This window comes from Molothrus ater, chromosome 5 (genome assembly GCF_012460135.2).
Source record: "Molothrus ater isolate BHLD 08-10-18 breed brown headed cowbird chromosome 5, BPBGC_Mater_1.1, whole genome shotgun sequence".
NCBI lineage: Eukaryota > Metazoa > Chordata > Aves > Passeriformes > Icteridae > Molothrus > Molothrus ater.
Genome location: NC_050482.2, coordinates 35,349,430 through 35,362,607, shown reverse-complemented (window position 1 = coordinate 35,362,607; position 13,178 = coordinate 35,349,430). Strand labels below are relative to the sequence as shown.

At 40.0% G+C, this 13,178-nt stretch overlaps 1 protein-coding gene across 1 annotated transcript in view; it reads left to right on the top strand.

Moving 5' to 3' along the window:
* The window catches only part of PTPRR (protein tyrosine phosphatase receptor type R), a 138,918-nt gene extending 132,084 nt beyond the window's left edge, over positions 1-6,834 (top strand). Inside the window, exon 14 of the mRNA XM_036401080.2 lies at positions 5,614-6,834. Within this exon, the coding sequence (XP_036256973.1) occupies positions 5,614-5,707 (94 nt within the window). The 3' untranslated portion in view covers positions 5,708-6,834. The remainder of the gene's footprint in view (positions 1-5,613) is intronic.
* The last annotated feature ends 6,344 nt before the right edge of the window (positions 6,835-13,178 follow it).

Below are 13,178 nucleotides of genomic sequence, written 5' to 3'. Positions count from 1 at the left end.
GCAGAGTGCTTTGTTTTGTGAAACCATGGCTGAAGAGGGATTTGTGTTTTGAAGGAGGATGTGGGTATTGTGCACAGTGGAAACTGTTGGTTGGGTTGTACTTTTCTTTCTTCTTCTGCTTGGAGAAACAGGATTTTGTATAAAGTAAATAAACAGAGTTGCACCAAGAATAGAGGAGTGTCCTCTTCTGCTGTAGGTACAGTTCATATAATCTCCTTGCAAGTATCTAAACTGCTTCTGACATGCGTGTCTTCTTTAAATGAAAAAAATACATAGGGTGCAAATGCTGAAAAATAGCTTAGGTCAAAGGGTTAATATAGAATTTTTCATGTTGTGAAAATCTCTGAAAGGTACTAGAACCACGAAGTGCAGAAGGACCAGAATCCATACAGTTGACTGTATTTATGGATTAGGTCCTCTGCCTTCCCCTCCCATATGGCTTCATCATACTAGACATTGTAATATGAGCTTTACAGGGTGACATGAGCCACTCGGAGTGTAAAATTCTCCAAGGGGAGTTATTGACCTAAAAATCTCAGCGACAAAATAAGAAGGAATAGCTGAGAGAAAAATGCTTACTCTATTTTAAATTACCGACTGCAAATTTCCAAACCTCTTTTCTGAATATCTATCTGTCTTATTGAGAAAGGTTTGAAGAGTTCTTCCCCATTTTAGTATTTCTATTATGAAAAAATCTTTTTCTCATTGCTTTGCAATCCATTATAGAGAAGTGAAAGCAAACTCTGGTCTCAGCTGCCTCTTTTAATATCCTTGTTTCAGACATAAAAAAACAACCCAGATTTTCAGCATTATTAACTGACAACACAATTTTATTGAGTGGATCTGCCTAATGAACTTTCTTTTACGTATTAGTATCCTAGATAAACTTGGAAAGAGAATGGAAATCTGACCCAAATATAACATTCATAACAGCAATTTCCATGACACAAAGCTTGTTATAAGAATTGTTAAATATTGTGATTTGTACATTTCTGTATTTTTTCAAGTTTCAGGTTGTATAGACTATAGAGATCTTGCTTCATATTCGCTGGCATTGCCTGAGACAAAGAGTATGTCTCTGTTTTAATTTTTAAAGACATTTTTCTGGATAAAACTCAGTAACCAAAACCTGTCTTCTTTTCTTGGTTTTTTTTTTCCAATTGGGCATATTGCAGAATGAATCTCACTGACCAGGCAGTCAGTTTATAGTCATGATTATTAAGGCAAAGCTTAGCAGCCCCTAAGACTACAGTAGCCACTGCCAGCCCTATCAGATCATGGGTCCATAAAGTGGCCAAGAGTCATTGTTACATGGACAAAGCTCAATAAGACTGGCCCCCCCTGTTGTCACAGTCCTGAAATGGTGGTCATTGGCAGCTAATGTGTGAGACAGGGTCATTACACATGCCATGAAGCTGGCAAAATGAACTTAAAGCCCACTAGGCCTGGCTGCAAGAGCTGGCTGTGGCCATCATGGTGTTACACTGCCAGGATGGCCAATGTTAGCAGTGAGGTACAGTCATGAGCGGAGCAGGATCAGTGCTGAGGCTGTCTTCCTCATTTATTCATTTATATGCTGGCCAGCAGTTTTTTCTTCATGCATCACATTGCACTCAAAAAAAAAAAAAAAAAAAGAAAGGAGAGTAGGATGGCCTAGGAGGAGGTACACTGAGTATTTTTGGAATCAACACACTCAGGGATGTCCACTCTTATGTGGATTTATTTTTTATCACATGGGTCCATGACCACATTTCTACCAAAGTGAATCGAGCAATAGGAAAAAGAAAAGAGCTGACTTGAGGGACTCACAAGTAGTGTTGTAGTGACTTACCAATGCATTCCTATTGCCCAGCATGTTCAATGAAAACCAAACAAGCATCCAGACAAATTGCATATGGTGGCAAAAAGTTATGCTGGAAAATAGTTTAATTAATGGCCCATGTGACTCTCCCTGGAAAGAGAGTTTTAAATAAGCACTCCAACAGAGATTGAGACAGGACAGAGCTGTTCCTAGGTAGGGTATGTCCAGGTACCACTTCCTTGTTAGCTGTTTAGTGTAAGTTAAGGGGTGAATGGATCTGACAGTAATCATCAGTGCTGAGCTGATATGAAAAAATGGACAATCCACTCAAAATATTGGCCCAGGATGTAAATACAGCCATGGTCTGTGTGAATTTGTAAAAAGACAGACCCACAGGCCTGCTCAGCTTGCTTTTTTTCCCAGTTCATTTTTTATATTTTGCAACAGAAACAGGAAATGTTTGATGTGAGGCATCTTCAAGACTTACTGTGACATCGAGAAACTTTGCACATTCTTAACCTTAAAGGCACATTCTTGGAATGACATCCGATAACTTTGCTCTTGGCTCCTCAGACAGGATGAAAAGACTTTTCAGTGTGCGTCAATTCATTGTTTAAGTGTTTTGACTAATGGCCTCAGGTTAAAAAAAAAATAATCCCAAACCCTGCATCGCATTAATTCTGGAGCAGACTGCATGCAGCTGCACTAGCAGCAAGCCAGAGGGCAGGGTAAAGGACCTTTTATGCACTCACTGCTACCCGAGCAAAGATGGTCACAATCCCTGAGACCTCAGGATACCAGGGTCTGTTTCTTCCAAGCGACAGCCCAAAGAGTCTCAGAGGCAGAGAGCCCAGCAGCTCACAGAGTAGCTGACAGTGCAGGCTAGCAAATAGACAAAGGGTGCACACCCACAGGTGCTGTAGCTGTGGCTACATCCCTTCTGGACACTAGGGACATAGGAGAGGAAACCTCCCTCCTTGAGCAAATTTCCTCCTGAAATGCTCTTCCACACAGACATTTCCACAAGCCAATGTCTTGGGATCACAGATAATTCCTGCTATTAAATGTGAGCCTTGCATAGAATGAAGGTAAGAAGGACTTGGGATATTGATAGATGAAAAATTGAACAGGAGCTGGCAGTGTGCACTTAGAGCCCAGAAAAGCAAGTGTATCTTGGGCTGCATCTAAAGCAGTGTGGCCAGCAGGTCCAGGGAGGGGATTCTGCCCCTCTGCTCTGCTCTGGTGAGACCCCACCTGGAGAGCTGCATCCAGGTTTGGGCTCCCCAGGGACAAAAAAGGCATGGGCCTGCTACAGTGGATCCAGAGAAGGGACATGAAAATGGTCAGAGGGACAGAACACCTCTCCTGTGAAGAAAGTCTGAGAGAGGTGGGGCTGTTCATCCTGGAGAAGGATCTGGGGACATGTTTTTGCTGCATTTCAATATGAAAGGGGGCTTATAAGAAAGACAGAGAAAGCCTTTCGACCAGGGTCTGTAATGATAGGACAAGAGATAATGTCTTTAAACTTAGAGAGAGTAAATTCAGATCAGATATAGGAAGAAATTCTTTACCTTCCATCCCTAGAAGTGTTTAAAGCCAGGTTGGATGGGGCTCTGAGCAACCTCATCTTAGGGGAAGATACCCCTGCCCATGGCAGGGGGTTTGGAAGTAGGTACTCTTTAAGGTCCCTACCAATCCAAACCATTTTGTGGTACTGTGGCTCAATAAATCCTGTGTATAGTGGCACTGACAAGGCTAAGTAGTCTAAACTTCTGAGTAAGACTCATATGCCCTTAAGCTGGCAGAGATATGGACTGTTTGCCCATACAAGGTTCAGAAGCATCATAACCTCCAAATTGTGCCTGCTAAGGCAGACAGGGCAGACACCATGGTGCTGGGCTCAGCCCCTACAGTCTTACACATGCTTTCCTGGGGTTTTTAGCACTGAAGAGGAAGGAGCAAGGATCACCACCACAAACAGCCTAGTGCAGCCAAAATTGTTTTAACCTGCCCTTTCTGCTAAGTTCTTCTCCCTGGATGTGGTCCCTCCCCCACCCCTTCTACACAGCAGATCTAACCTGGGAAGTGCACTCTCTTAGAGAACATCTTGGGGGAACATTGATGAGGAAGGCAGGGAGGGAAGCTGTTTGGGAAGGGGCTGCGTGGGCAGAGCAGGATGCAGCAGCCAGGAGGAAGGAAGGAGACTAGGCAGCACAGAGGACCGGAGCAAAGCCCTCCCATCACCTTTAGTATCTTGCTGCATCTCCAGGCAGGGGACAAGCACAGAGGAAAGCAGCTGAAGGCAAAAGGCAGCCAAGAGTTAAGAATTTCTGGATGTCTTTGTTGGCAAAACTATGAGTGCTTCATTTTGGGCTGGATGGGACCATTTAATAGCCTGTGATTTTCTTCCTAGTAATAGCATATCATAAACAGCCATGTGGCTCACTAAAAGGTGTTCTGTATTTGCCTGAGCTCATTGGAGGAACACAGACTGCTGCTCACTTGCCTAAAGAAGTACATACTATTTTAATTATGATTTTCCTGCCATAGCCATTTAGCCATCCAGAAGCACTGAAGAAAATAAAAGGACCTTGTGGTTGTAGATAACCTTCAATAATACTGAAGGACAATACTTGTTGTGGAAGTTTTACCGTTTTTCAAATAGCTTGGTATATCTGTACTACATTTGTTGTTAGGGATCTCATGAGATTTTCAGACCTGCTCCTGCAAGATATCTGGTTCCAACAGTGCTCTGGATCCAAATACCTCGCAAATTTAAATGTTTCAATGAACTGAAGCCAGATGTGACACGTATCTTAATGTCTTCATTCTCACTAAGGCCATTTGGTCTTTCATCATCCCAAAGGTAACTAGCTGCTCCAGGGTGCTCTGAGGAGGAACCAAGGGCTTGTTTCTAGAAGCAGAGTAGATAGCTTTGAATACCCTGGCAGGTGAGATAAGAGAAGTGGTATAAAGTAAACTTGAGGCCTTGGTCCATGAGAAGGGAGACCTTGAGTACCTCAGTATTGTCAGAAAGAGTTTCACTTTAATTTCAGAGCTAAATGGTAACACTTCTATCCCACCTACCTCCTGTAGGACATCTCCTTTCTATCGCACTGTAACCAGTACTGGAGATCTGGGACTTGATCCTCATGCTTAGACCTGAAGAATTAATTGTTACCTGGTGAATGTATAAGAAGTAGGCATTTAATCCAAGCTGGCTGCAACTAGTTCTTTTTATGGTTAAGTTCAACTCTTTTGCATTGTTGGTGGTGAAATGATTCACTGCTCTAAAATTTTGTAGGTGGTGGCTGTTCAGACAGGATGCATTGTAGGCGTTAGAAAGAGGACAGGAAGAGCTGTTCTCTGCGCAGGCCATCTGCAGGTCACAGAAGGTTACATTTTTAGTGAAGGACAAAAATGAAAGGCCAGATTCTGTATACGTTCTTGCTCCATCAGTGGTAATGCTGCATCCATGTATCTGGCCTTCCTTGCCCAAGTGATTGAGCAAAATTCTCTTTGAATATACTGTATTTGAAATGTAGGTTTTAACACTGTAGATTCCACATGTTTTCTTCTCTAATTCTTACTCTGATGGAACCGGGAATTCTTGATGTTGGGCATGTGCTGGATGCCATAAGCTGTGAAGAAATTAATTCTGCTCTGACAAGTATCCCCACTTACTCAAGCAAATTGTAAATCAAAAACTGAGAAAAGGGCTTGTGTCATCTGGTGGTCATGGGGCTGGCAGGAGCTGGAGTGTGTTGCATTCTTAAGAAATAAGATTTCAGTGCAGTTTGTTTCCTTTCCAGGGGTGGAATGGTTCAGACCAGCGAGCAGTATGAATTTGTGCACCATGCACTGAGTCTGTATGAAAGCAGACTTTCTGCAGAAGCTGTCCAGTGAAGCTGAAGAGGGTAAAACCAAATGTCAGTCTCTTGAGGTAATCTATTTCATTACCTACCAGCAGCTTCTTCAAGGAGTTTACTGCAGTGGGAAAGACGGCTTTGAGGCCAACTTCTCATAGGATTATGGATGGTTTGGCAAAAGCACAGAGATTGCTGGACCCTCACTATGTATGAATGTATTGCGAGCTTCCCAAAAATGATTTATAAAGAAGGTACTGTACTGAAATTACACATGGATTCTGTGTATGTATCTAAAGGTGGGTTTAATTCTGTAATGCTGATATCTGCCATATGGAATGTATGTATGTGCTACTGCTGCAGTCAGATGGACATTGGGACTTCTACAGAAGAAATGTTTAACAAGTGTATAAAAGCTTTGACGTTTGCAAACTGTCTTGTGAATGGACTGTCAACTGTACTGTAAAGTGCTATTACTGATTATGTGGTGAGCTTGTTTCTTGGCCACATAATATTCTTGCTGCTAAAATTGCAAGTGTTCAACTATGGATTACAAAAAGGAGATAATAAAAAATTTTAAAATCTTGTTTTTGAAAATATTCAAAAGCAGTTAATATTTTATATGGAAATATATGTTCTTCATCCTATTAACTATTAAATGTGTACTTACTGTAGGTCTTACAGAGCAGTTGCAGAGCACAATGTCTGTTATTCAGTGTGTATATATTTACCCTAAACTGTTGATTGTCTTAGAACATGCTTCTGCTACAGACCTGAATCCAGTGTATTTGTAAATTGTGTAAGTCATTCTACTTTTAAAAGAAACTTTGTAGCATATATTAAATGGTAAGGATTTTAAATATTTGTCTGTCTTTTATTAACACAGAAATTTTTGCATATGTTGTTTATCTGCTCTATTTCTTTCAGTAAGAGATAGATGCCTTTAGTGATACGGACTCTTCCATGACAGGTTATACAAGAAAGAAAATGCTGCTATGACTGTTTCCTTTATTGCTCAGTAAAAGTTTGTTTTTAAGAGATATGCGAAGTTGGCATTATGGCTTACAGCACTGGGAGGTCTGTTTACAGGGTGTCATGAGTTTTTAATGCAGTGATGTTGACTTTGCTTCATACTGCTAATAAATTACCCTTAATATAAAATATTAACTGAAGTCTCTGTTCTTGCTTAGAGTAGTTAATGCACACACACTCTTGTACCCCTATAAACAGGCTCAGTCCAGCACAATTTGGACAGCCTCCACCATGGCTTCAGACCACTTGGGAACCAATCCAGAGGGCACAGGCAATCCCCAGCTGACATGGAGCAAGGTGCACCACCTGATGGAAAGGCAAAGCCAGCATCACTTGGTTCCTCAGGGGGAGTTTCTGTAAGACCTGGTACAGATGCCAGAGCTTTGCCTCCTCCTCTTCCCCTTCCTCCCTACCCTCCACTTGGCTTTTAGAACTTGTAGAGTTAGAAATATATTGAGATCTTGCTTGATTGTGTATAGTTACAAAAAATACATGTTTTTCATTGGATAATATAGAACATACTTAGTCAGCACCATCCAGATGACCTGGAGATTTGTAATAGTTCACATGCAACAAATTACACAAAAGTATGATCCCCTTTCCTTTAGTCTAAAGAGATTCAATAAAATCTCTTTTAATTTCCCAGGTGCTTGAAAACTTCTCTTTTGCTTGTATTTTTCCAAAATAAACCAACTAGTAAACTGAAGAATCATATTAAAAGGACAAAGTGCTGTAAAACCCCCCAAAACAATTGAATAGAAGGAAGTGCTCGTCACTGACTTTTTCCCCCGTGAAGGCACATTTCCTTCCTAGCCTTCGCTTCACTTATCTGAGGTGGGTTTTTTTAAGAGAAGCATGGGGAGTTGCTAGAGGGAAAATGGATTCTTTATTTCACGTCCTGGTTTCTACCTGTCTTGCCTTGACATTCTCAGGTAAGTGTCTCTCCCCACTTCCCCTCTGCTGAATTGCTCTTTCTGCCAGTGAGCAGAGCCCTCCGGCACAGCCGGTGACTTAAAGAAACCGAGTCACCTCTTCTCTGGGCTTCATACCAGAGGAATGAGGGCAGGGCCAACACAGCCCATTCTGTTTAGATTCCTTTCCAAAGGAAAATAAACTGCCTTCTTCTTTGCTGGAAATACATCTTCTTTTTTTTAAGAAGATCTCCTGATAGACAATCCAGGAGATGATTTTTTGGGACAAATGCTTCAGACAGGAGATGCCTGTCTTTTATTCATACTTTATAAAACTTCAGAGACAAGAACTTTCTATAATGCTTAGTTAGAAAATTCCCAGGTCTGTAAAAACAGGGGAATGACAATATCAATTGAGGGAAATAAATACACATTTGGTTTAGCACTTGGTAACTAATGGGGATGGAAATGTTTGAGTAACTGAGATTAAAAACAAAGAACAACCTAAACTTGATATGGCAGGGAGGCTGCATTTGAAATAACCAGTTCTGTGTTCTGTAACAAGTATACATTTTGCTTGGTAGCTTTGTGGGGTTTTGATTAATGCACTGTAATTTTCTTCATTTGAGTAGCTGGTGTTGATCTTTAAGTGTGGTGACACAGAAAGCTAATCTTACGTGAATTGGAATGGTCACAAAGCTAACAGCTAGAGACTTTGGAATAAATCCAGTAAAACAGATGTGCTTCCTACCAGTAAAGAACCTCCATTCCTGTAACACAGGCATTGAGAGATTCATCAATTTATGAATATCCTCCTACGTTTCCCTCAGAAACATTATGAATTTTACTAAAACAACTTTTAGGCAGTAAATTATATTTTTAAAAGTCTGTGTTGTAAAACTGAAACAGAGACTGAGAATTCATGTAGACGTGTTTGCTTTCCAGCAGGGGAAATGAGGGACTGGTGTTTGAATTTAATAGTTCTTGGATTTCTTTTATATCCAGTTTAATTTTTTCTTATTTTTATGTATAATGAAGGTCAAGATAACCTTGCCACAATAGCTTGGGATTTTGCATTTTCATTATTTATGTTACCAGCACATGCATCACGTGGGTGTTGTGTTTGGAGGGTTTTTTTAAATAGGTTCAGCTTCTGGAAGTTTCATGAAAAGTTCAACACACAGAAAGTGGGAAGAGAAATTTATTTGCTGATGTATTTTAAATCATTGGTAATTTGCTTTTTGTCAAGTAAATGTGTAATCAATCGTATTTTCGTGGAATTTTCCTTTTCCAGAAGGGTTTCTGATTATCCATGTCCAGAAACAGCAGTGTCTTTCAGAAAAGAGAGGAGTCATTATGGAAAAGTGCAATATGACTGACCTGAACCAGAAGTGGCAGTGGATGGCAGATGACAGGCTTCTCCATGTGAAGTCTGCCCAGTGCCTGAGCATCTCCACACGCTCTGCTCTGTCGTCTCGCAGCATCACTGTCGATTGTCCCCAGGCAGTCAGGTGGAATTGCCACGAGGATGGGCTCCTCAAGGTGGCCAACAGCTCCCTTTTCCTCACAAAACAAGGTCAGAAGGTCATGGCCAAGCGGAGTAAAAAATACCTTCATACATGGATGCAACTAAAAGCCAGCGAGACGGGAAAACCTGTTTATGTAAATCTGTGCTCAAAGCAAGGTGAGTTATTCCTTCAAGAAAATATCCTGGGAGTTTTGGTAACAAAAATGTCTCTGTTATGCTAATACTAACTCAAATGTGAAAAATTATGATATTTTATTCATACAGAAGAATGTTTTTCACAGTTGAAAAGCATTTTGAGAACTGTTAAAGAACAGCTGAGATGAGTGCTGTCTTTCTCACAACTGGTGAAGTTTTTAATCCACTTTATATTTTCAGGATGTCTCTCCTTTTGTCTACTCCCAATCTTTGGATCAATGAGCTTATATGTAACCTCAGCTCACTATTAGTGTGTCATTTCCTTTTTTCCATTTCTAAACTATGGGTACTGATTCCTAGTACTTTTCAAAAATGTAGATGCAAAGAAGTTCTCCTCCCCATTCATTATATCATACAAATACAGATCCAATCTGTCAAGAGCAAAAAGACATCTGAAAATCAAACACATGCACAATTATTTCTCTGATTAACCTAAATGCATTATTAGAAGAGTCATGGCTTATACATTTGCATGTTTACTCAGTGTAATTTTGCTCTCAGATGCCATGTACATGAGAGCACTCAAAATCCTGAGAATAATGAATTGAATTGAAAGTCTCAGAAATTCTTGGAATAGTACCTTGAAATGCAAAGGTCTGTGCACATACCTACAGCCATACAGATATACCTACAGTATATCTGTGTAGTTGTGGGTTTCCATATCCATGACAAAATGGAAGGTACAGTGGTTGGAATACTGCTTGATAATGCTTCTTCAATGTCCCATTGTCAATGCTTCCCGGAAAAGATGTTGATATTGTTCTTGTGCAGTATTAAGCAATTTTTCACAGTAAATAAGAACAACCTACAGACATCTTTTTACTATTAATTCTTGTCTTTACAGGGTTAAAAAAAAAGTTTTATGACTGAAAACTGTTGCATATGTCCAAGTTTTCAGAATGTTTAAACCAAATCCTCATTCTTTCTAAACTCTTAGTTATTGTAAGGCAGGGTACCATTTTTTTCAGCAAATTTGCACTTGCAGAACTCTGCTCATAGGACTACTCACCTGAGTGGAGGCATGAAAGGATAGCATGCAGAACCAGGGAATGGAAAAGTGGCCATGATGCCATCCCAGTCCTCCCATACATGTTAGAGATTAAAAAGGCAAAATCATTTGAAGTCCTGTGGGATGCATATGGCTTGCATATTCAAAGACACTATGAACAGTTCAAATGAGGTGCACAGGTAGTGTTATTTCCTTTGGGTGGAGTGTGGCCTAACAAAGTTAAAGTAACCTTACACACTTTTTCTTAATCATCCCCAGAGGAGAAGCAATTTAAGACCAATAAGTACTAAGACAATTGTCATGAGATGTTAAAGCACCTTCTCATTTGTTTACTGTGTTCAGTTCTTAAATGAATTTGCCTTGATTTTCCTGAAATTCTCTCCATAGACAGGTCTGTAAATCCTTTCTAAGAGTGTTACTTACCTTATTTTTGACAGCTCTGGGAAGCTCTGATAAAAAACCAAGAAATTATTGTAATCCTCAATAGCCAAATAAGAATTTTAGGACTATAAGAAGCTCATAAAGTGGAAGTACTGTTAAGAGATTAATTTTCCAAATAGTAGTAAGTACTGTGATAACAATATCTAATGCACCCAGTTCTGGTCATGGCATCCATATGCTTGTGAAAATCTTCAATGCTAAATGTGTAAAATTAGTCTTCCAAGAACATCTATCTGCTTTCAGTACAAGCAGAAGTGGATCAGCCTAAAATAACATATTTGGTCTATATTTAGCTAAGGTAGTAAAAATTGAGCAAAATCTTTGGAGCTGAAATGGCTGTAAGTTTTTCTCCTCCTGACTAAGACCACATTTTGCTATAATTTACCCTCTATTTTCACAGTTCTCATAAAAAGAGTTCTCTTTTGGCATAGGACTAGCTCACTGAATTGCATCCCAAACATCACCCCAGATAGAGTAGAAGCTCCAAACCCAGTAACTGCAACTACCTTTTATTCTGGACCTTACTCAAACATCAAACATTATTTTTCTAAACCTGGGGAAAGTCTGAGCTTGGATTTGGATTTCAAATCATCCGAGATGTGTTTGGATTTACATATTTTGTAACAGTCCTAACCTAAATGACTATTTGTGGAAACCAGGATCAATTTGGGAATGTAACCCCTCTCTGCTCACTCAGAGGTAATTCCAAATCTAGCAGCAGTCCTTCTCACACAAACTCATGTTTGAATCAGGCCTCCAGCTGAAACAGCTAACATGAAGAATGGTCCTAAGGTATCAATATCCCTCGAGAAAGTGAGACTTCATTTCCCACGAAATTCATGAGGACATTCTGGGCAGAGTGAGAAAAAATCTCTGTAATGCTAAAGCCTTCTTTTCACCAGCCCACTGTTGGGTTCAGAGCTTCTCTAAGCTCAGAAACCAGGAGAAGGAACAGGAATGGAAACAGGCAAGAGGAAAAGATGGGGCAGTTGAAGAGCTAGAAGGCAGGATGACTGAAAAAGAACAAAGAATGTTGCATGTAAATAACACTTGTGGAACAAATGTCCACCATTAATGCTGACAGACTAACACTGATGTCACTCCTGAGCTTCTTTTGTTCTGGGTAGGTTAATTTCAATAAAATATCCAATTAAGAACAGATGCAATGCTATGTGGCATCTTGAATATTACCAGCAAACCTCAAAACCACTGCTGACCAAAAATTATTCACTAAGCAGGGAATTACTTCAAATGAGTAGTAGACACAAGGCCAAGCTGTATGCTGCAGTTATGCACTGAGCTCTAGACACTGTCACACAGGCTGTAGAGCAGTCTGGATACAGAAGGTGACAGTAACTGTTTTGTAATATGATGTTCTTCATTGCATTTCTCTTCTATCATATCATACATGGTAGGGACAACCCTAAAGCTGTGGATATCAGGACATTCAAAAAGAGTAGCTGATTTTGTGGAGGGTTTGCTTATAGCTGTGTGCCAAGCACTGAAGAACCATAGTGGGATCTACAAAGATATAAAACATGTTGGATAAGGAATTCAAATAACAACTGGAACATCTTTCTATCTCTTGTTTGTTTCCAGCCTGAAATAGACAAAATACCAGATACCAGGTATGAGCTGAAGTCTGATGTGCCATCTGATGTTCATGCTGTTCCTTCCCCCTTTTCTAGCCTTGGTTCTTGTCTGGGATCGTTTATTTCACATAAGCTTCTCTCTTCCCCTTATCCTCCTTTCAGTTTAGTTGCTTCATAATCAGAACTTCAGCTAAGTAAATTCACATCCCATTGGTGATGCTTCAGTGGCTGAGATGGAGCACAGGATAGACCAGAGCAGTGCACACTCCAAGCATGCTCTGAACCACTGGAGCAGCAGTAGCACTGCAGAACATGGGAAGACACAGGCTTCTTGGGACTTTTGGGAAGGTGGGGAAGCACCAAAGAAAGATGGCAGAAGCACAGAAAAGGCAGAAACTCTTACCTATTTTTGAATTAATTAAATTAAATATCTTAGGCTTTAAGCTTTCCACACTTTTAGTGTTTGTAGATACTGCAATAATCCATACATAAGTTCACTACCAGTTGCAATTTTTTGTGTGTGGAACTTTACAATTTTCTTCAGGATAAATTAGAACAGTGATAAACAATATTTTCATTCCACCTTTAAGTTGACCCAAAATATTTTCTCCTAAAATACCTTTACTGAAATTCATTTTAATCTCTCCAAGTTATTTTATAGGGTTTTCTAAGTATAAGATTTTGCTAACACATACGTGAACCCATGAAATATCAAAAATTACTTGAATCTTCTTTCTTGCGTCAAAGAAATACATGGTTGACCACTTCTGCTGAGCTTCACCTAGTTAAGGAGAGGTATCAAT